The 25,400-nt window shown below is 32.4% G+C and overlaps 1 protein-coding gene across 1 annotated transcript; it reads left to right on the top strand.

The window, feature by feature from the left end:
* Positions 1 to 17,739: 17,739 nt before the first annotated feature.
* Positions 17,740 to 18,519, top strand: LOC107605654 (uncharacterized). Its single transcript, XM_016307607.3, has one exon. The coding sequence runs from the start codon at positions 17,740 to 17,742 to the stop codon at positions 18,517 to 18,519; it is 780 nt and encodes a 259-aa protein (XP_016163093.3).
* The last annotated feature ends 6,881 nt before the right edge of the window (positions 18,520 to 25,400 follow it).

The following is a 25,400-nucleotide window of genomic DNA, read 5'->3' as shown; positions in this document are numbered from 1 at the left end:
CAAAACCCAAAAAGATACAATCTCATAACCAATAATAAACATACTTCCCTGCAATTCCTTGAGAGACGACCCAATGTTTAAATACTTTGGTTAATTTTATTGGGTTTGCTTAAGTGACAAACAATTTAAACATTGACCGAGAATAATTTGTTGGTTTAGAACTGTACTTGCAACGCGACATTTTTGTGAAATTCTTTACCGACAATTTTCCTCTGTCAAGTTTTTTGCGCCGTTGCTGGGAATTTGCAAATGTGTGCCTTATTAATGGTTATTGTGAATATTATGAATATATTTGCCTTTTGTTTTTTTGTTAGTTTTTGCTAGTTTTAGGAGTTTATTTTCATTAGTTTTTGTTAGTATTTGTCTTTATTTTCTCTCGCTATCATGAATTCTCACCCCTTTGGCTATGAGTGTGGTTACAATTATGTTATGAAAAGTGGAGATTACAATGAAGGCTTGCATCAAGGATGGGACAATTAAAGATGGGAGGAGCCACAAGAATTTGATCAACCCTCTTGGCAACAACCTCCTCCAATGTACTATGAGCAACAACCATATTCCATGATGCATACCAAGACAATGGTTATGGTGGACCTCTTTGTGACAATCAACAACCACCACCATATACCTATGAACCCCCTCCTCAATATTGCCCTCAACCACCATACTCACAAGCCCCCTACAATCCAACACTTCCATATGACCCTAACCTATATCCACCATCCCAACCACCTTATGAGCCAAATGAACCATACATAGAGCCACCCCAATTTCAACCCAATTACTCCCAAGAACCACCACTTCAATATACACCACCTCCAATGTATGTGAACTTTCAACCACAACATGATTTTTTTTCCACCACAACCCTCCATAGGGGAATATCCATATCCATCAATCCAAGAGCAATATGATCCTAATTATGTTAGCCAAGCAGAACAAGAGCCACAGGATCATTTTAAGGAAGCAATGGATCGACTTTAAGCAACCATCCATCAAATGGAGCGAGAGGAAGGACAAAAAGCACACGAAACTCTCATGGCTAATATTGCCAAGACGAGAGCCACCATCGAGCCATGAGACTCATGCAACAAATAAAGCATTTCCACGGATGAATGTGGAAAGTCAACCGAAGAGCGGAGCATGAAGGAGATCTTGGAATCTCAACTTGAGAACAAGGGACTAGAGTGTGTTGTGCAACAAGTGGAAAAGATGGAGAGTGTTGAACTGCTACATTCTTATCATGATGAACCACCCTCCTATTATGAACCCCTTCTCCCAACTGATAAACCCTTCCATCCACCCCAACCTCCAGTGGATGACACCCTTGATCTTATTTTTCAAGGGCAAAGAGAAATGCTACGGACGACACTAGAATTCACGACTGCCGTGACCGAGTTAGTAAGTCGATTAGTTTCCCAATGTTTGGACACTTAAAGTACTCCCATGGCTACATGTGGAGAATCTAATGAAGAACGTAGCATGAAGGAGAGACTAGGAACTCCGGTGGAAAGTAAGGAATGTGACTTTGTATTGGAACAATTGGAAGAAGCTGTAATTGTTGAAGAGGAAGAAGTCGTTGAAGACTTAGGAAATGCTGAACCTCCATGGGACTCTAGAGTTGTAAAGTATTCCTCCAAGAAGCTTGAAATTAATGTTGAGGAGGGTAGTGCATAACCTCCAAGGCATGTTCCTTATGAAGAATTGGACGGGATAGATTAAGAAGCAAGTTCCCTTGGTGATGATGATCATGAATCAAGCCATCCTAGTCATGAATTTGCATCCACAAGTGAAATCCTTGAATTAGAAGAGCCTTCTCCCAATGACATTAAAAGCAACGTTGAGGTAGATTTCTCTCAACCTCATATTTATGATTTGAGTGACGAAGAAGAGTTAGATGAACTCAGTGTGGAAGAGCTTGAAAGTGAAGAATCTTTTCAAAAGGTGGAAGTCCTTCGGCAAGGTTGGACGGGAGTTGAATATGCTTTGTCAAGATCGTTGGAGACTTCTCTACATAGGTTGCCATCTACTCCCTCATTTGAGTGGGTAAAACTTATCTCTATTAGATTTACTGTCCCACTTGAGTATGGTATTCTTGAAACAGATGGCTAACTTAGGAGGCTTTGTGGAATGAAGCGTAAGAGAAGGATGTTTAGTGCTTGGAGTTGCAAATCAAGACTCATCAAGGTTGAGAATTTAAGAGCTAGATGCAAGGGTTGGACTAGTGATCAATTTGTTAGATCTAAGAGAAGAGTTTGATACTTCATTGAGAATTCAGATTACGTGCCACCCAGTTGGAACAATGATGATCCACTTAAAGAAGGGTGTAGAAACAAGATTTGGGATCCCGACATACAAGAAGATCGACTTTGGGAGCTCAAAGCTTGTGAAGAACTTCATTAAGGCTTGGTGAATTCACTTGAAAATGTTGGAGCTTATTGGAAGTCCAAGCATTGGTGGAGGTTTCAAGATGAGTTTAGCATAAACTTAATAAACTTATGCTTGGAACAGCTTGGTCATTCATACTGTCTAGGAAAACTTTTAATATTTGATACAAAAGGAAAAGGTTTTGGATTTTAAAGAATTAACGGAATTCTCTTTTAAAAAGGATTTCAAATTTTTGAATGTAAATCTTTGGTTTTTGAAAAGATACATAAGGCGAACAACGATCACTATACTCTGAAAATAATTTTATTTTACGTATCTTATTATAGCAATTCTCTAATCTTATAGTGAGAACTAGTGAGGACGATGTTCTCACTCCCCTACAGGTGTTTCCTTTTCAGGATATGGGTGAAGAAGTCACGAAGAGCTTATTTCGTTTATGTTTATATGATGTATTGTATTGTTTTAGATATTATGTTTTTCTCTCGTCTTTATCTTCACACATTTTATAAGAGGGATAGAATTTATATTATGTAATGCTTGTAACTCAATATATATATATATACTTGTCAAGTGTTGTGTATGGTTTGTAAGTATGTATTTATGTTTTCAACTAAAAGTCTTTTGAAAGGTTATACGGTTTAAAGTTTTAGCCAGGCTCCTATCTTAGTATTAAATATATTTAGAGGCGTCGTAATACCTAAACTACCAGAGTGGCGCAGCTAGAAGCGTGACATTCTGATAGTAAGGGTGTTACACTTGAGTTCCTCTATTATTAGTTGTTCATTTTGCAATGAGTAGCTAGTGCCATAAAAGATTGACATTGAAGGATATTCTTGCAAGCTCCGTCCAAAAGAGACAACATTGAGACTTTTTAAAAGTACAAGCACCTCATTTTGCATTTGGTAAATAAAAAAGTTCATGTACTTGTACTTGCAGTTTTTAAAAGTTAATGGTACTTTTGAAAGCATCTAAGAAAAATCTTTTCAAAATTAAAAAGTCTAATATAACCTCATACATTAATTAATATTCAAATTTAATTCTTGCATTAATGTTTATTATAGTATTTCTTTTATTTTAAAAGCTATTTTATCAAATACATTTATTATTGCTTGTACTTATTAAAAGTCATTTTTAATTTAAGAGAAAAAGATAAATAGGTCCTTGACCTTTTGATCCATAGACATTTAAGTCCTTCAGGATTTAAAAATACATTTAAGTCCCCGACCTTTTCAAAACCTAGACATATCGATCCCTCATGTTCACTTGGCTCAGTCAGACCTAACGGATAAATCAAACATGACTTTCATTGTACTAATCTGGTCGTTATGGATGCATACGTAGGAGAGTTTTTAAAATGTGACAAGGTAGACTCAAGAATGGATGTGTCCAGATTTTTCAAAAGTCAGAAATTTAAATATATTTTTAAAGTCTTAGGGATTCAAATATCTGCAGACCAAAAAGTTAGGGATAGATTTATCATTTTCTCTTAATTTAATTTACCAAATACAAATACTACAACTTTTAAAAAGCTATATTATAAAAGCTAGCTTTTATAATCTACTTTTGAAAAGTAAAAGACTAAGCCTAAATTTATCACAGTTTTAAAAAAACTAGGTCAACAAACTATATCTAGTCATAAAATATTTTTTGAAGTTATGAAATACAAAAATAAGATAGTAAAAGTATAACATTAATGTTCAAATGCCTTCAACGTCTATGCAGAATATCATCTAAAAGTTGCGGCCAATAATTCTCCTAGACAAAGTGAGGTCTCGAAAGACAAATAATCAAATAGATAGCTTTTCTAAATTTCTGTACTTTCAAAAAATTTCTATTAATAAAAAAGTGTGGATCCATAATAGATATTTGAAACTCTCATTATTCTTTAAAAAATTATGAAATAATATATTATTTAAAATTTATAGTTATGTATGTATGGCTAAAAATACTATAAAAGAAAAATAGGTATTTACAGTCAAAATTCTTAAAATTTTTAAATTGCAATATAATGATATATTGTCTATTTAGGTAATTTTGCATGTATTCAATGAAAATGTGCTAAAATTTTTTCATAATGTGCATCTCAATTTAGGTCCACCCTTATATCATATGAAGACAAAATAGTTAAAAACATAATAATTTCTAGAAATTTAGAAAACAAAATTAATAAAACTATCACAAATTTTTAACTTATCGTATCTCATCAAATTCTAGCACAACAAAAAAAAAACAAGACTTTCAAATTTATTAGAGACCTCTAAATTTCTTTTTTCAATTAGAAGTCATATTATATTTGGAATTTTAAAAATACAAAGTATTATTATCTTAAAAAATTATTAAAATAAATTGATACCAATAATTTTAATATGAATTATACAACTTTTACATATCAAGTGCAAGTCTTCTCTTTTTATTGGAGTATTTCTTTGTACGGTTTAAAGCAAAATAAATTTACCGGGATCGAGGAGTCTTCAACCAAATGCAAAATAATATCTTTTTGAAATAAAACCTATATTTATGACTGGTTGGCTTGAATTTAATATTATTTTGACCTACGTTAAGATTGGTCATAACATAAACACTTCCTTCAAATATCATTTTTTTCAAATAGAGAGACTTTTGAACTTTTTATTGTGCATTGTATATGCTCTTTGTAAAATAACATCACAACAAAAAACTTAAAAAATAATAAATAGTAAATTAATTTAAAAATAATATACAATTCTATATTATCTCTTTATCAAATAAAACCATTTTGATTGGAGTTTTTTGTGTACGTGTTTTAAACTATTTGACATTCCATAATCAAATTATTCTAATCTTAAATTTTTAAACTTTATGCCCAAATATTGCCTTGAGATTTTTAATAAGATCATACCTACAAAGAAATTAAGATAAAATAAAAAGACAAAAGAATGTAAATAAAAAACTAATTAAAAAATTATATTTAACATTATATTAAACTCAAGGTTAGAACATAATCTAGTAACCATCACAATTGTCAAGAAAAATATAAGTCTTGGATATAAAAATTACAATCACATAATACATTTAAGAAAATTTATATATAACGTAGGATTAATCTAATCTAAATTAAAAATAAAAATATTCAATTAATTTGATTATTTATTTTAAAACAAATCATTATAATTATGTGCATTTGATTCCTAAACTTCAAATATAAGATTGATGGGCCAAACTTGATATGTTCGAATATTGGCAAGTGCACCAAATCATTCTAAGTAATACTACGGCGAGTGGATATTGTTCCCACGAGAATTAATGGATTGAATCGAACAATATCTAATTGAATCTCTAGTTAGTTCGATCAAACCTTGGCAAGAGTAGGGGTGGCAAATGAGGAAGCTCACCCCGCCTGAAGCCGACAAAAGCCTGCCATTTGGCAGGCTGATCCGCCTTGCCTCACCTATTGAGGTGGTCCTAAATTCTTCCCCCACCACTCCTAACGGCGGGTTGGCAAGCAAAGCCTGACAAATCTCTTTTTTTTTATATATAAACTATTAAATAATATATATAATTTTACAACCATTTCAATAAATTTATAATTTTTAAAAGTATAAAAAAATTATAATTTTAAAATTTACAAACATTAAAGTTTTTATAATTATAAATATGTAATAAACATAATTATAAACCAAGTTTTTTTAAACAAAATAATAAAACCAACATTGTCCAAAGAAAATAAACTTCGTCCAAAACATATAATTAAATATCTTTAAGTTTACAATCAATCAAACATAAAACATAATCCAAAGTATAACTTAGAACATCTTCAATTTTCACCTTCATCCTCTTATAGATCAATAGTATCATAGAAACTTGTAAAGAAAATGCCCCTGACAAAAAAATGCATGGTCCCATGGGGAAGCCCGTCCCGCCCTGCTGAAACCCGCCAAAGTCTACGGATTAGGCAATGCGGGTTAGGCGGATTTTTTAAGTTTTATGGTCTCAAATTTTTAATCCAGTTCGTTTTTTTTTTTTGCTGGTTACAGGGGCCGGCCCAGCAGATTTTGGCCCATTTGTCCTCCTAGACAAGAGGATTGTAAATATTGAAGTAAAGGAAAGAACAATGAAGTAGTGTATTTGAAGTTGAACAAGAGAAAGTGTATGATTTAGGAAAGTAATTAATGAGTGAGATATCAAAGGTTTCAAAGATGTTTAACTCTTAGAAAAAGTAATGCTTGTTGTAACACCCTAATTAGCCTAAGCTCTACCTCGCGTCGTAAAGTAAAGGTTAATCAGAGATTACGACAGTTCTAAGCTCATACGTATAATATATATAGAAAGAATAGTATAATCTAAAAGCCCGATGAAGAATATAGCTCAAAAACCAAATTTGAAAAGCGCAAACGTACTAACGAAACTTCTAACTTAAAGCACAAGAAACAGATAAGATATATCAAAATATAATAGTATAAAGTCATAAGAATCTAGCCACGGCTCGCGAAGTTTAAGCCGGCTAGCCATATATACAGACATACAACAACTTGACAGTAAAACAGCTTATACATGTTTTGTTCTCTCAAATACAAGCCTCTAGGCAAAACAAAATACAAAAGTGAGAGACATATACAAAATAGACCACAAAGACTCAAAAAAAAGTCCAGATCCTCTGCTTCTGTCACCAACCAAACAACTCACCGAGGTGGATTGCGACCTGCATCTGAAAAAAACACAACAGAAAATATGGTATGAGAACCGAAAGTTCTCAGTTTGGTAACAGTGCCCAGTGATATAGGATATAAGATCCCGGGACGCCAAAAGCAATCCTAAGCTCTATATCCATCACAAGATTCAAACTTAAAGCATTCTAAAATAGTAAAGCATGATTATATAGACCTTAACATAAATAAACTGGGTAATCTATCTTAAGGAATTTCTACTCTAACCAAACACCGCTGTCCCACAGCCTTCACCAACCGATCCTCCATGCGATCCCATCGCCACCGACTTCCGAACCTCCTCAATCCTAGTAGAAAACACAGATAATATACAATGCAAGTAAATCACAAGTAGAAACATATAAGGCAAATAATTCAAATAGCAATTAGGCATGTTATACAAATAGGCAAGCCATCTCAAGTAGTCAAAGCATACAAACAGATAAGAAATGCATATGATGAATGCCTGTCCTACTGGCTGTGATATCACATTGTTGGTTCAACTGCCAACCCAACACATCTCCATGGAGATGTCGCCCTTCAGAATCATCAATGGGAACCCCCAAGATATAGTGCTCGGATCACTGTCCAGGGTTTTGCGCCTGCACGCTCTATTGATCCAAAGGGATGTGAGCGGGATACTCTTACCTCAGACCTCACATTTCAATGTAAGCGGGATTAACCACCGTCCCTGCCGGGCGCATAACGTCTCAGAATCTCAGTAAAAATAATATTTCAGTGGTTTTCAGAAAACATTTTCAGTATCCATGAATCCACCATCTCATTCAGTGTCCTTGACTCACCTCAACCACTGTCCGTTCACATTTCAGTTTCCGAACATCAACAATTCCTAATTTTTCATCTCATATATCAATCACCCTTCACATGACATCAAACCATCCTCAGCACGCCAGAAACCTAGGCCTCTGTTTTCTAAGTTTTCCAAATAATATCACCTAGATCCATTAAATTCTTTCCCATGTTTTACCAAAACTAGGCCCAATAGTCTAAAAATGGTGTTAAAGAAGCTTACAACCTTGTTGAGAAGGTAGAATAGTTGAAAATAAAGAAAAATTTGAGAAACAGTGCGAGTGCGTCCGGACAGGGGTCTGCGCGCGCACGCTCTGGAGAGTTTTAAAATGTGTGCGTACGCACAGGGGTATGCGTACGAACAGGTGTCAAAATTTACAAGATCTGTTCACTCACACAACCTGTGCCAGCGCCCCCAATAGACTGGCCTTCTCAACGTGTGCGGGTGCACAGATGTGTGCGGACGCACAGGTTGCAATTCATCCTTAGATATGTGCGCGCACAAGCTGTGTTGGCGCTGCAAACAAAACGCATTTCCCTGCCTATGCGTGTGCACAGGTGTGTGCGTCCGCACAGATCAAAATTTTCGCAGTGTTGTGCGTCCGCACAGGGGTGTGCGTGCGCACATATCAAAAATCATAAAATTCTGCAACTTAGCAAAATTTCATATTTTCAACACCAACTTTGAATGATCATAACTTCCTTTACAAAATTCCAAATTTTACAAACTTTATATCAATATAAAGGATTTTCAAAGATCTTTAATTATAAACAAATCTCATCAAAATTTGAAAACTGAGGCATAAGTTATGATCGAACAAAGTTCACCAAAAACCCAATTTTATCAAACTTCACAATTTTCACAATTTCTTACCATACACATTCCAAACCATACCAAACCATTCAAAACTACATTTTTCATCAAAATTAACTTGTTGTGCCCTAATACACCAATATTACCATATTTCCCTTCACATTTCACTATTCTCAATCTCGACATCAGCTATATAACACTTATCATCAAACCACATTCAAATTTACCATTCCATCAACCTCAATCTCACATATATCACAATGAACCAACTTTCTAATCCATACACTCATTCAACATCATAATATCACTATAAATCATCATAATTGAACCCAACATTCATCAACTCATCATGAACCATCATTCATCAACATTCAACACACCAACAATCATTTTATTTCAAACCTATCCTATTGGTTACTAGTCTAAGTGTCCATGAATATTATATACTACATAGAGAAAATCGAAACCATACCTTGGTCGATCACCTATATGTCCAAAAATCAAAATTGAGCACCAAATGAGCTTTCAACCAAAATCCAACCACCAATGCAACTCCAACAAGCACCAACAAGCTCCAAACTCACGATAATCAAGCTATATACATATAAATCACCACAAATCAACCTAGAGCTCAACATAAATCAAAATCTTATAAGAGTTCAAAGTCTCTTACCTTGTTCAACAGTTTTGGTAGCCAAAACTCAATGCTAAGCAAGGATTAGAGCGAACCTAAACACCCAAAAATCACAAATCTCACTTAATCACAAACCCTAAAACTCGAAATTTTGGAGAGAAGAATAGAAAATATTTCGTGGTTACCTCTTCAGTTTCTTGTATGGGTTTTGTAGAGTTCTTCACAAGGAACGCGTAGCCGCAAACGGTGCGGCGATCGGAACTCTGTAGCTCAAGATATGAGCTAGAGAAGAAGAGGGTGAATAGTGTTTCTTCTTCCTCTCTTCCCCTTTCTATTTCAGCATGAGTGTGTTGTGTTTATGTGTGTGTGCTCGAAATAGGTTCATTAATGAACCTTATATATGTTGGGCTTGGGCCCAACCGGTTAACGTTTTTAACCCGTTTGACCTAACTTCGGGCCAAAACTTTAAAATTAATGCCCGATTTTTAACTTCTAATATTTTTCTAAGGTTTTTGACGGTTTTTACTTTTTCTTGTGCGGTACCGGACAGACTTCAACCGGTTCAACGGCCAGTTCGCGGTTTTTCGCAGTTTTTCGCAGAAAACACATTTCCTGACTCAGAAAAACCTACTGAGTCCAAAAATCACCTTTAAATCCTCAAATTCTCACTCTAATATTTCGGAACCTACTTTGGGTAATATAATCACTTAATTAACCGATTGATTAGTTGCGGTTCTTACACTTGTGCGTTCCTACTTTGACTCAGGTAAAAATCTTTTCACAGCAAATCGTTTATAATCAAATTCTAATTTCTTGGCAATTTAATTTCTCTTAACTTAATTAATCGTCAATCTCCTGGTCAACTAATTAAGAGAAAAGGTGAAGTACAATTTTGATTTATAGCCACACAGTTTTCAAAATACTATCCCTAGTTAAGTTGAGAATCATGAGAAAGAGTTTTAAGCTAATTCTGATATTAAAATTTTTAAAGTAATAAGAGAACCTAAGACATAATTAGAATATTTTTCAATACTTCTAATAATTAAAGATGAAGAACGAGACTCAATCTTGAAAAAGTAGAAAAACTATGAATCAAGATAAAGAAAACACTTACATTACTAATCCATAAAATCAAACAGAGCTCCTAACCTTTAATAAAAGGAGGTTTATTTACTCATGGCAGAAAAAAAAAGAACCTAAAACTAAGAGTTCCTTGATCCATAGATTGATAACTCTCCCCCTCTGTGAACCTTGTTCACTTATTTATATTCTAACTTTCTAAGTATTTTAAATTCAAAAACTAATCTTATCTTCTTATCTTCGAAGAATAAGATAACAACTTTCACAACAATAATTCAAATATAATCTAATCTAAACTAAATCCAAACAACCAAATTTTATCTTTCTAGAATAAGTTAATGCTAACTAATCATTTAAATCTTGAATCTTCTTTTGAGTTTAGAGCTTCCTAGAGTGGATTATGATCTTAGCGCGGACTTCATGGATTGGCGCTGGACTTTAAAAAATTCTAGGCCATTGGAAGTTGGAATTGCACTTGGATCTGGGCTCCAGGTTTGGGCGCCCAGTATGTAGGAGTTATGGCGCTGGACTCCACTTTTAGGAGCTGGGCGCTAGCCCATTCTAGCTTCTCTCAGGCACGAAGGCACCGGGTTTGGAGATGATGGAGTTGGACACCTATTTGGGCGCTGAGCTTGGAGGCATGGGCGGTGGGCACTGGTTCCTTGGAGTTGGGTATCTAGTTCTGGCGCTGGACTCCCCTCTGCTGTGAGTGTATTTATGTTTTCTTATAAAGTTCATCGTAATTTGCTTTAAACATGTCTTAAAAACAATCCTTCTAAATCAACTCCAAACATATGATTAAATATAAAAATTTTATTAAAACATAATAACTTTGGTTCAAACATAAAAACATTATTCAAAAAAAAAATCTAAAAACAACTAAAAATACTTAGACATAAATTTTTTTTTAATTAATATTTTTTATTTATATGTAGATATATATTAATTATTTAATTAATAATTTTCTTGTTCTCAAACTATACTTATTTTGTTTAAATAATTTTAAATATTTTTTATTTATGTATACGTATATATTAATTATACGTAAATATGTTTAAGTCATATAGGTTAATTATTTTTTTTGAATTCACATTCATTCGATGATTCTTTTATTCTATTAATATCACATACGTGTAATAATATTCCTAAATCATGATAATTTATATATATATATATATATATATATATATATATTTGTGTAATTAATAATTTTTTTATTCTTAAAATATATTTATTTTATTTAAATAATTCTAAATATTTCACTATTTATATATACGTATCATATTCATTGTAGATAAATATATTTAAATTATATATATTAATTATTTTTTATTATAATTACTTTTTTATAATTAATAACTTTTTTATGTTTAAGATATATTTATTTCTTAATTATAATTATTTATATATATATAATATTATTTTTAAACCTACAATCATTCAAGAATTTTTTTGTTCCTTATTATTAATATTAGCGTAAGTGTAATATTCACAAAATCATGGTAATTTTCGTTAATTATGGTAATCTTCATAAACCACTATTAAAAATATAACTTTGTATGGATATAGTGGTATAATAGGAATAATAAAATTATGGATAGTATTATGATTATGTAAAATAATTTTTAAGCTATTCTAGTCCTTAGACACATATAGATTAGAGTCATTTTTGTAATGACACCCAATTAAAACAATATCATCAACTCGAACATTTAGAATATATGCAAATGCAGACTATTTTCTTGTTAAATAAGCTTCATCATCTACTATTCATGTAATGCGACAAGGTATAAAATAGTTAAATTGAGAAACTAAATTGATATTTATTCCCATCAATGGTATTGCATTTGTAACACCCTACTACACAGAGTTTTACGCTTAAGTCGTAAAACAGAGGTAGCATGATATTATGACCTCTAAAATAAAATGTACTATGTATATTAATTGAACGAATGGAGTATTTTAGGAGCCTTGAAGAATAGGTAAGGCAAAGTCGCAAAATTAAAAGCGCAACGCTCAGAAATAATGATTACTTACGTGAGAAGAAGACTAAATTTCATAAGAGTAATTAAACAAAAGTAGAAACAGAAGGTCAAGAGTACAAAATAACAAGCTCCTAACTCAGCCTGCGAAGCTAAGGCTGGCCGGAGAATATTTACATACATATACACATATCCCAAAAATCTAAAATACATAGAAAAATTCTAACTCTCTTTAAACCTCTAAGAGGGACAAAATAACAAGTTGTTCGGAGAGAAAGTTAAGGCTAAATACACAGAAACTATACAAACAAAAGGAACCCATAAATTCCGCTTTAAAAGCCCAGACGCCTAGCGAGGTGCCTCTCGACCTGTATCTGAAAAAAATAACAACACAATATCGGATGAGAACCGAAAGTTCTCAACATGGTAAAAGTGCCACACACATAAGATATAAGGTCTTGGGAATGCCAGAGGCAATCCTAGAACTCCGATACTCAAATTATAAAGCTTAAAGTATTAAATAGAAACCTTAAAAGGTGGTTTTCTAAGAGTATCTAAGTTTAACTTAACATAATCTTAACTCTAAGTCTTACCGCCTTTCCTCCACACCTCCATCTCCGACAACATATCACAACATATCACAGACAAATAAGCAGATAAGGCAATCACAAGAAGGTTACAAGCACTATAGGTAACAAATATACATTTAACATAGCAAGTACATTTAGGCACACCCAGTGAATGCACAAACAAGTAATTCAAGTAATATGCACATGATGCATGCTTGTCCTATGGCTGATGAGTCTCATCTGTCAGTTATCAAGCCAACCCGACAAGTCCGGTTTGCTAAACCCTTGGACTATCCCTCGTTGCGCATCCCAAGAGTCTATGCATAGCTTTTTCTCATATATAAATATCAATTGCTCAATGGGGTACTATTCTCCGGAATTTATACGTGCCCGGTCACTTTTACGACGTAGGGTCAACAGAGTATCGAGTTTCGACCTGGTACACGTGGTGGCAAGCCACGGTACTTTACCTAGAAAATCTCGTATCTCAGATCATTTGATTGTTTAAGCCAAGTATTATACATAATCATTTATAACATTTCATATTCAATTCATCACTTTTTCAGCTTTACTTCGTCTCCAAGTTATCCCCATTTCCTAACTTCATCTGATTATCAGGCTTAATACTATTATTTATGACTAGAAGAATGAAGATAGAAGTTTAGAAGTTTGAAATTATTTTGAAATCACAAAAATACATGTGTTGAGAAACAGGGTGTGTGCGTACGCAAAAATGTGTGCGTGCGCACACTTACGTAAAAATCCAAGGAGAGCGTACACACTAGGTGGTGTGAGTGCTCCCAGCAGCACGCATAATTGTTCTTATGCGTACGCATCAGGGTATGCGAGTGCTCCTAGCAGTGGGCTTTCCCCTGTGTGTAGTGCGCATGCACGTTTTTGAAAATTTTGCAGGGGTGTGCATTCGCACAAGAGTGTGCGTACGCACAAGTGAAAACTTGGCCCTGCTCAGAGCATGCGCACAAGGGTGTGCGTACGCACATATACCGAAAATCTTGGTTCTGCCAGAACTAAAAAAAAATAACTTTTTGTTCAAATTTTTCGATGCCCATAAATTTTTCGATTTAAAGTATTTTTCATCTATTCTTCGAATGGCGTAAACTTCACGAACCAAATTTTCATTTAAAATAAGTTGGAAATAATTTGAGGGTCCAAAAGTTAAGTTATAGCTCGCCGAAGTTTGGCCAAATCCAACTTTTCACAAACCCTTTAAACCTCTATTTCATTAATTTACCATTCACACATCAACCATTCCACACCTGAAATCAGTCCTAATATATACAATATCCCAGCAACATAACTTTACACCATTCTAGCATCCATCATACATCAATATTACACAATCTCACGCCTCAACAATTTCATCATACACTTACTCAATATGTATATAATCATATCATCACCAACTCAACCACTTTTCACACTATTATCAATATAGCAACAATCACCATCACATAACCAACTCACATCATAAATATCAAAGATACTAAGCATTATACATTTCCGTGCGTTCCAGGTTATCCTATGGTCATCTAGCCTAAGTTTTCACAGAACATTAAATATTATATACACGAAACCTAAATCATACATTGGCCGGTTTCCACGTAGTGATCAAGGAAACTCACCAAAACAAACATAGCCCTAAAAGTTCAATAAAACACTAGTGCTCAACCTCCACCAAGTTCCAACGTCCACAATTTCAAACTCCAATTATTTATACACAACCTAAAACATGTTCATAACACATGTACACCCAAATTTATATATCCATATCAGTATTCATACACTAATTCAGTGAATTAATTAGGGGCAATAATCCTTACCGTACTCACAGATCCAGAGAATCAAGTTCAACAAATTTCGCAAACTAATTCGAACCTAGAGAACTAAAATCAACAAATTCTCCAAGTTAGACACTCACAATTTTCGAAAATTAGGAGTAGAAGAACTGGAATGATAGAGTGGCTTACCTAAAAAATTACTCCAATAGAATCATAGAGGTCGACGCGGTGGTCGCGTGGCCGCAAACAGTGCGGCGATCGGAGTTCGGAGTGAGAAGTTGCGTGGGTTTTATTTTGGCATTAGGGTTGAATCTTCTTCTCCCCTTCCCTGGCTGTGTTCAGCGTTTATGCTGAATGGGGAGGAAGAAGATGAGCTTCAGCTCATTTAAGTGTTGGGCCGGTTGGGCCTACGGCCTCGGTTTGGGGCCCGTTCAACTAATTCGGCTCGTTCGGTCCAATCTTGAGTTGAATTTTTTAAAATTAGTGTCAAAATTTTCGTTTTGATGAGCTCTATCCTAATATAATATAATATTTATATTTCTAAATTTTTTTATTGAATTTTAATTTATTGACTAATTATTTACTAATTTAACGGGGTTTACAGCATTGATGCACCAAAAGACCGGTAGTTCCTGAAAATAAAAATCACAATATATTATCAAATTATTTTTATTATGAAAAACTTAAAAATTTTTTAATACACTAGCAATCTTTGAATTGCATCTCCAAACTTGACATAATTCTAGCAAAAGTGAACCTAAATTGAGAAAAGTCAAACTCATTATATGCTCCACTTCGAAAATTTTTTCAAAAATATTTTGGTTGACATAGAGAGTATAGAAAAGATGAAATTTAAACTTAGCTTATAAAACTCCTTAGAAGCAATTGCTTGATAAACAAAAAGAATAAACTTAAATAAGAACAATTATCAAATTATCAAAAGAATAATAATATAATGACTACATAAAAAAATATCATAAAAATTTATAACGTTAACTTGTATCTTAAAAAAAAAATTTCATAAAAATTATAACTTATAGAAAAATAATAATTTATAAAATATTATTTAATGTGAAATAACTTAATTTATAATTATAATATATATTCCATAAATAGATTAAAAAATAATAATTTTCTAATAATACATTATCCCAAAGACGTATGCTTGTACTACTTGTTTGAAGGGAATACACACAAGATATAAGGGAATACAACCAGCCATACATGAAACATGAATGAACATACACACAAGATATAACAACTTTTACAATACAATAGAAACATAAATCAAACAATATATAGTTACTTCTCAAATTGCTAAAAAGAGCACGAGAAATGTGTGATTGAATTATGTATTTACTTTTGTCTTAAAATTCTGAAATGTCTGAAATTAATTACTATTTGGTCACAAATATGATTACAAAAAAAAAAAAAAATCACATTACTCTAATTTTGGAGATCAATAAAACTAAGAGTTTATTTCAAATACAATTGGATCGCCTTGATGAAGAGAAAAAAAAATATGAATTTTTTCAAGTTATTTGAAGTCCAAACAATCACGAGAAATTCTCTAAATCTAGACTACCTCTAAGTTGGTAAATTTAATTTAGATTTGGTAATTATTTGAAATTCAAGTTGATTATGATTAGGATTTTTATCGTTAGTTTAAATTTTAAGTAGGATAGTTTAGATTTAAATGTTAAGTGTTGTTAGCTTTGTCAAAATATTTGATTTTTTAGCAATATTTTTAGGAGTTTAATCATATTTGATCTAATCTCTTAAGATTTAATTACCATATCTGTTAGGAATTTAAAGTTCAAATCTAAGTTAATCTAATATATTAAGATCAAATTTTATTTAAATTAGATAGAATCATATATTTAGTTTTATTTCAAATTTTATAACTTTATTATTTTAGGGAGAGCTAACCCACATCAAGGCTGATCAATATGTAAACAATTTTGTAAGATATTTTAAAAAACTTTTGATGAATAAATTCTTTAGTTCTTGAGAAATATAAAATATTATGTATTTGAGTGATTTGCCTTTGCTTGTTGTATGAATAAATTGAAGGATCTAATCTACGATAATTCTTAATTTTAGTTTTTTCAATTTATATCTTTGATCTATGTATTAAAAATAGGTTCTTTAAAGAACTAATAAAAAAAACTACTCTTCCAATAACCTAAATGACTAAGAACAACTGTTTTTTGTTTTTAAAAATCTAGTAAAAAATAATTATCGATGCCTCTATCTTTATCTTATTATTTTCATTGTGGTTTTTATTCATTGTTTATTTTTTTTTTTTGGTAATGCTAGGTAGACAAAAAAAAAACAGTCAGAATTCATCTTATTTAGTATTAAACTATTAATTAATTGTCGCAATAATTAATAAATGCTAAATAAGGTAAATTATGGATGTTTTTTGCTGATTTTCTTTGGTTACCAAACATTTCCCCTTTTTTTTTTTTTTTATCATTGTTGGAAGACGGTAATTTCTCAAATAAATTAATTGTTTTAATGAACAAGTAGTAAATATTTTAAAATATAGTTTCTGAGATAGTTTTACATTAATGCTCTTGGATTACTCCCACCCAACCCTCTTATGCTTCTATTCCCTTTTCTTCTTAAATAAGAGTGATCTATCTTTTGCACACAACAAAAAATTGTAATTTCTAATCTAACACCAAAATCCTTGCTTTCTATTTGAATAGACACCCACTCTTAAGTGTCGAGATAACAATTTATAATCTTTGACAAAATTATCCGATTAAGATATATAGTGGCTCCTAATTTGAGGTTACAATCATTCAGGAGGTGTGTGAGGCTAAGTTGGTGGAGCAGCACCTTTGCATGTGCACATCCAAAAAATAAAAATAAAATTTCATAGCATTTCTCATTTTATTCTCAAAGTCTAAAGTGCACTTTTCATGACAAACAAACACATTGAAAAGAGGAATAGAAACCAAGCGAATACCTTAATGGCAAGCAACATGAAGCTTTTGGAAGTGTTCCTCCTACTGATTTTGATTCCATCAACCACTCAAACAGAACCCAATCCGGCGAGGAACCAAGACCTCGTTGCCGCGACTGCGGAGATGCAAAGGGCGAATTACTTCACATTCGTGATGCTCGTCAACATGTCCCCGCCGGACGTAAGACTCGAAGAAAACGTGACATTCTTGATGCCAAATGATAGAATGCTATCTAACATTTTGTTACAAGAAGGGTCAGTTTCAGGGTTCTTGCTAAGGCATTCAATCCCATCACCATTGTTATTTGACACATTGAAACAATTCCCAACAGGCACAACAATCCCAAGCTCATTGCCAAATTGCATGCTCAGGATCACAAACAATGGTAGGAAGAATTATGTTATCAACAATATTAGAATCATTAGCCCAAATATTTGTGTAGCAGGATCTTCAATTAGGTGCCATGGCATTGATGGGGTATTATCAGAATCTTGTGTGCCATCATCATCAATGAATAATAATAACTCTAGTGTTCCCACACTAAAACCATGTCCTAATAGCACAGATTCTTCTTCATGTTTGGCCTCACCTCCAATTCCATCTCCTCCGTTGTTACCTTCCGCACCTTCTAGTAGAGATCCCAACCTCCTAACCCCAAGATCAAGTCCAAGCCCAAGCCCAAGCCCAAATGTTAAGTCAGCAGGTTCATCCTATTTGCTTTCTTTTGATGGATCATTAAATTTTGTGGCTTTCTTGGTATTGTCTTTAGTAGGGATTTATCTTTAGTCCAAGAAAATTTTGAGGTGTTTCATGCAAATGAAGGTCATGAGGAGCTTACTTATTGTTTGTTAGATGACATAATTAAGTTCAAAAATAAAACTTTTTTATTGTTGTAATGGGTATATTCTTATGTTGTAATGAGTTACTTCCAGCTCTCTTTTAATTTTCACCCTTTAAAAATAAACTCTAGTAGTGGTGTTGATATTTAGCTGATATAACAACTTAAATTCTAGTTTATGAGCACAGAACCAAGTAAATACACTAAATTTGATTTGCAGCATGCTTCTTGTTCTGAGGCGAATAAGACCATTTTTAAAGGGACCAAAAATTTTAACCGCCAAAAAAATTGATGGCATTTTATGATAAATTTGTAAATATTTTTAATTATTTTATAATATTGTTAAAGCAATTTAATATACTTATTATTGGGGCAATTTACATAAATAAATTGTTTTTTTTTTTATCAAAGATAGGAGACTCGAACCCGTAATCTCTTAATTGAGTATGGGGAGACTATGCCATTTGAGCTATTACTCATTGGCTTACATAAATAAATTGTTACAACTTCAAAATTATGTAAATGCATTATTTCCAAAATGAAGACGCAAATACATTGTGTTATGTATCTATAGAAATCGCTACTGGCAGTAGCGGTTTACACAAACACAGAATCCACTGTCAACTGCGGATTACGTTGAAATGTGGCAGTATAGCCTGCCGCAGTTTCTGCTTGATTTGAGTTGGTCATAAAACTGCGATTTATGTGTATTGGACACGTGCGTAAATCGCTAGAGACAGCAGCGGTTTACGTTAAATATGGGTTGTGTTCTTTGCTGTTGATTTGCATTTGAGGTTCTAGCTAAATGAATTTTTTTATTTTATTTGTGCAACTTTGTTGTCTTATGCCAAAAGCTAATGTAATGGGAAAATAAAAGTTATAGCTAGTGCCTGCTTAATTTTGGTATGAGCTATTTGGTGCACTTAAAGTTTGGAGGAGGATAATTATATGAATTACTTTTCACCTTTTCATCGACTCAATAATAGTTTGATTTGTCACAAAAAAAAATACTACTTTAAAAAAAAAATCTCATAAAAGAACTTTCTAGTAAGAATTTTTTAAAAACCATAACAATTCTAGTTAAGTTGAGAACTTTTTAGAATTCGCGCTATATTAAGTATACTATCAGCAAATGCTTTGATAAAATAGGCCATCATCCGCTGCATAGTATCGCTATCGGGGTGAGGTAAGCATGAAATTTTGTCCAAGTAAAACATTTGCATTCTCAACATTACCAACAGCTATATGGTTTGCATAAGTAAAAAGCAAATGGATTAAGCATAAACCCCTTTCCTCATATTTAGTTTCTTAAAATGGGGCGTGGAGATCTCAAACTAGATGAAGTTGATATCATTGAAACGAATTCATTATGATTATTATAACACAAAAACACACACCTTGAAATCATAACTAATGTATGGAGAAGAATAGAGTGAAATTAACGGCTGCACGATCTATTCAGCCGTTTTTTCTATTATTTTTTAAAGAGATATATATTTTCTGTAATTGTAGAAGCCTTTTGTTAAAATTATATTTTATTTACATATTTAAAAAATTAAAATAAAATTAATTTTGTATTTTAAATTTTAAAATATAAATTTTTATATATTTATTAAATCTATGTTGATAGAGAGGTATAATTATTCTGATAGGTATTAGTGATTTTATTTTTTTTAATTTATAAAAATAAATTAATATGTATTTAAAAAATCATCTTTAAATCTTAACCATTGCATTAGCTTTTGGCATAAGACAATAAAGTTGCACAAATAAAAAAAAATTCATTTAATTAAAACCTCAAATACAAATCAACAGCAAAGAACACAACCCATACTTAACGTAAACCGTTGTTACCTCCAGTGGTTTACGCACGTGTTTCAATACACATAAACCGCTACTGCCAATAGCGATTTATGACCAACTCAAATCAAACAGAAACTGAGGCAGGCTACCATGCTGCCACATTTCAACGTAATCTGCAGTTGGTAGCAGCAAATTTTGTGTTTGCGTAAACCGCTACTGCCAATAGCGATTTTTATAAATACATGAAACAATGCCTTTTTATTTTAAAAACAATGCATTTACGTAATTTTAAAGGTGTAACAATTTATTTACGTAAATTGTCTTATTATTGGACTACATTTTAAACTTGCCCCGAATAATACTGTTATATATATATATAAAACTTAAATCTTTTTTTTTTACCAAAGATATGAAGACTCGAACCCGCAATCTCTTAGATGAGTATGAAAAATTTATGCCATTTGAATTATTACTCGTTAGCATATAAAACTTAAATCTTTGATCGGGAAGAATCAAGTGAAACTATTCTAATAGAAAAAAAAAATAGTTATTTGTCTGAATCACACATATCATTATTCATATTAATTTGTTACTTTACATTCTTATATTTGTTTAATAAATTTAAGCATAAGGTTGTTTAGAAAAATAAAATATAGATAAATTTAATATATAATATAACAATTCGAATTTTTAAAAATTATTTTAAAAAATCAATTTTTTTAAAAAATAATTAAATTAAATTTTTATGATATTTTAAATTTATAATGAAATATTTCAAAAGAAAATATAATAAATAAAAGAATTTTAATTATTATTATTATTATTATTATTATTATTATTATTATTAAAAAAGGAAGCAAAAGTAAAAAAAAATGAAACGTGGCTGATATTCATGTGAATATATATACATATATGACACTTGCCCTTTTATTAAAATATATCATGATCATCATCCAATTTTATTTCTCTTATCATTCACGGTCAAGAAGAAAAGGGAAAGATAGCCGTGAGTGAGGGAAGAAAGAAACCGTGGCACCGTTGAACTTCTAACTTTGATTTCCTGAAATTCGTAAATAAAAAATTTAATCCAGTAAAAGTGTTCGAATTTTTCTCTTTTATACGTTAGCGTTATTTTTGTTCAGTAAAAGTTAACAGTGACGTAGCTCCTCTTCTCCTTGAGTTCGGCTAATTGAAATTTTAGGAGATACAGACAATTTCTGATATTTTCTTTTTCAACAGCTCGATCAGAAAATTTTTTCAAAAGTTCCGTTGGTTTGATTTCGTAGGAAAGTAGGAGATTTCATGTTAAAATTAACTGTTTTTAATTTATGAATATCATGGAAGTCTAGTAGATATTTGCAAATAATTTATGATTGTTTGAAATGACTGAATGATAAGGTTAAATTGCATTTGTGACTGAATGTGATGAATATGTATTTGATTTTTTGATTGTTTAGGAATGCTGAGAATTCTGATTGTTGAGTTGGAAAGTCGGTTTGATTTGTTGGTATTGAACTTATTTGAAAATGATTTCTGATTTTGGAAATATTTGAAAAGAGGTTGAGAATGGTTCGGTTGGGACCCGAAAAGAGTGGCAAAGTCCGAGTTTTAGGAGAGATACTATTGAAATTTTATTATGAAACTTAAGACTTTTTTTGAAATATATAGAAAAAGGTTGGACTTGAAAAATTGTATTATTTGACTTTTGATTTATTAAGAAAAGATTTACGTTTGTGTTTGATTTTTTAAGAAAGACTTTATGTTTTGAGTTTGACTGTCGTCCTCCCTAAAGTCTCAAGACTCTGCCGTGAGATTTACTTAATAAATGATTTTTTTAAAGAGGTTTAAACCTGAAATGGTTTTGAAGTTGGGTTGGAAAAATCATGGTTAAGAAAGAACTGATTTTTGTATGAAAGAAAAACTTGTTGTAAGTAAAGTGGTTTCAGAGGTTTGGAAAGATTATAAAGAGAGGTATTGGTTTTTAAATAAAAATGACTTGAATTCGGTTAATTAAGTAAAGGGACCTCTGCCACAAAAGAGCAGAGAACAGTGACTGAAAAGATATTGAGTGTTGTTGGGCCTTAGTGCCAAGTGTCTAGTGAGGACGGCGATACGTAACGCTCACTTGACACAATAGAGACGTCTCAGTGAGGACGGCGATACGTAACGCTCACTGGAGGCCGTGGGCTTTATGTGTGAATGATTGTGCGGGGATACCCATGTGTATGGAATGGCTTCCAGGAGAAAGTGGCACATGCTTCAGCTGGAGAATTAGCGCCTGCAAGTACTTGTAGAGGTCATGTTCGGCATACTTCAGCTGGAGAATCAGCGCCTGCAAGAAGTAAAAACTTGCAGAGGTTATGCCGCTGGAATGCCTTATCTGACTTGCGAGTCAGATTGCGTCGAGTGCGAGTCGAAACCGACAAATGAGCTCATTACCTGTGATAGGACTAGACATGCATCATCATTGTTTGCACATTTGCATTTGATTGAGTTTGCTTATCTTGTCTCTTTGTGATTGTGCTGTTTTTCTTATTGCTATTTGTTTGTGTGTTGATCTGTTTCCTGTGCTATTAGTTTGTGTATTGAGGTGACTGAGAACAGAGGTTATGATTAAGATTTGTCTTAAGTTCTGAAAATTTAAAGAAGGTAATTAATTATATAAAGTAATAGTAAAATTTCAAAAGGTTTGATAAAAATATAGTTTTATTGAGTAAAGTTAATTATTTGCATTTTATTTCATTACTCTTACGGCATTTCCATTTCCTACTGAGAACGCGTGGTTTATTCTCACTCTAAAATCTTCCACCCTTTCAGTGACACAGGTTCGAAGACTCAGTTTGAAGCTGCGGGCGATTATTAGTCTTATTTGAGTTAAGTTTATGCGTTGAGTCGCTTTCCTAGAATTCCCTCGCTTTTGTTAGTTAAGATTTTATTTTATACAGAGGAATAGGAGTTATATCTGAATTTCATTTGAATTCTTTTGTATGATATTTATTATTATTAATAAATATGTGACTAGTATTTCTTGGAGATCTTTGATATATGATTTTAATTAATAGAAACAAAACTTTTCGGCTTTTTCCTAAAAATTGAAACGCGAAATCGAACTAAAGGCTTAGTATTAATAGTAAATATGGAAAACAGGTCAGTAATGCCTCACTTTTAGTACGATCATGACGTGCTAAAAGTTAGGGTGTTACATGTAAAGTTACATACAAAAATTACTCTGAATAATTTCCATTCTTATTTTAAACGAAAAGTCTAAGAGGCCAGCATTTTGATTAAAATTTAGCCAGTATTTAACCAATAAAAAAAGAGTGTATAATCACACTATTACTATCAAATGCATTGAGTTTTTTTAGATTGATGTATAAAAATATCAATGATGACTAATTGATGGCCAAAAAACATAAAATATATTGCCCCCAAGCAATATTCTTTTTTAAACCTTTGATTAAATATAATTAAACCATAAAATTATTTTTTTAGAAAGAAAATGCCAAAATGTAAAATATAAGAGTGGTTAAAGTAAAAGTAATAAAATTTTATCACCATGTGTTTTGTCGATTTTTAGGAAATCGATGGTAGTTCGATTCTAATGGTTTGGGAGCGAAACCAACTCCTCTTTTGCAGGTACCAGTTTTCTATAAATGCATTAAAGTGCCTTCGATTAGACGAAATTTGAAATAACAAATAAATTGGAATTTGTAAAAGAACAAAAGAAATAAAAGTAAAGCGTTCGAAAAAGAAATTAATTGAAACCGAAAATGTTGCGTTGAAATTAAAAGAAAGCGAGTAAAGTACCTTCGACTGAGTCAAAAGGCTTTTGACATGAAAATTAAAAATACTGAAGTGTAAATTGCATTCGAAAGTTAAATCATTGCTTGAAACGTAAATTTGCTTGAAAAGTAAAGTTTACAGAAAGATAAATTGAAAGGATAAAGACATGTGGAAGGAACCCTACAGATAATTGACTCGAGGCAGACTCAGAAAGTCTCTGGGGATGTGAGTGTGCGTGAGTAATTTCTGAAACGAAGTTCCAACCTGTATTCCCTAAAACTTTCTAATATTTATAGTCTACTTTTTAACCGATTATCGATTACATGGTGCTGTCTTGAATGTCTTGAATGCGCACTACTTGGTAACCGTTCCCTCTCTTTTGCTAATGAAATGTTACCCATCAATTCCTCACGTGGTAAAAGCCTTCAACTTCTCCACTTATGTAACCGTTCGATCCCTTATTCGAACAATTATTCGATTTCTCATTCCACTACTTTATTCGATCAGTCCCGTTTGATTTAAGAAGGAATCCAAAATCGAGTCCATGACAAGCAACTCCCAACTAATGCTTGCACGTGCACCTTTTTTGACATCTGCTTCCCTTCTGATTATTTCTTCAATACTTCAAATTAGCATCACCTAATCGAAAATATTTTTTGATTAACAAATTTCCCCCTTGGATTAATGTGTTTGTCTTCGAAATCATTTTTGGAAGATAAAACACTTAATCCAAATTCAAAACTTCAATTTCCTGAGTCAGTAATAATTACCATTTAACTTCCCATTAATACTGATCCGTTCGACACATTTCCCATGACTCGCGCTTTCTCTCTCTCCACCACTTCGTCTTCTTCACGAAGTTACCTCTTTTTCCTTTGAATTCATAATGGCTACAGTAAAATTCCATTTAAATTCGACACTTCTATTTTTTGTCAAACTTTTTCGAACCTTTATTCTCTTTATTCCTCTTGCATCCATCTTTTACGCGACCACTATTCTTCAATCCCCAAACTTTACTTTTCTCTGTTCTGCAATGGCTGCTTCATCATCTCATGCTGCCACTCAAGACAATGGCAAAGGCCCTGCAGTAGAACCACCGGCTCCACCAGCTCTTCATATATTAAATCAAGTCAATGATGAAGTTATTGATGATCCTCAACTTCAAGTCAGTGATAACAGAATCCTGATCCCTTTTAATGTGGGTGGAGATGTTCATTGTTTCCTTGGGCCTGTCGAAACCTTG

This window comes from Arachis ipaensis, chromosome B1 (genome assembly GCF_059453495.1).
Source record: "Arachis ipaensis isolate K30076 ecotype BB chromosome B1, ASM5945349v1, whole genome shotgun sequence".
Classification (NCBI taxonomy): domain Eukaryota; kingdom Viridiplantae; phylum Streptophyta; class Magnoliopsida; order Fabales; family Fabaceae; genus Arachis; species Arachis ipaensis.
Note: the sequence above shows the minus strand (reverse complement) of the source record. Positions and strands in the feature narration are given on the sequence as shown.

Bases quoted from the DNA above. Each gene is read 5' to 3' on its own strand.
- LOC107605654 (XM_016307607.3), top strand. From the start codon at position 17,740: ATGGCAAGCAACATGAAGCTTTTGGAAGTGTTCCTCCTACTGATTTTG.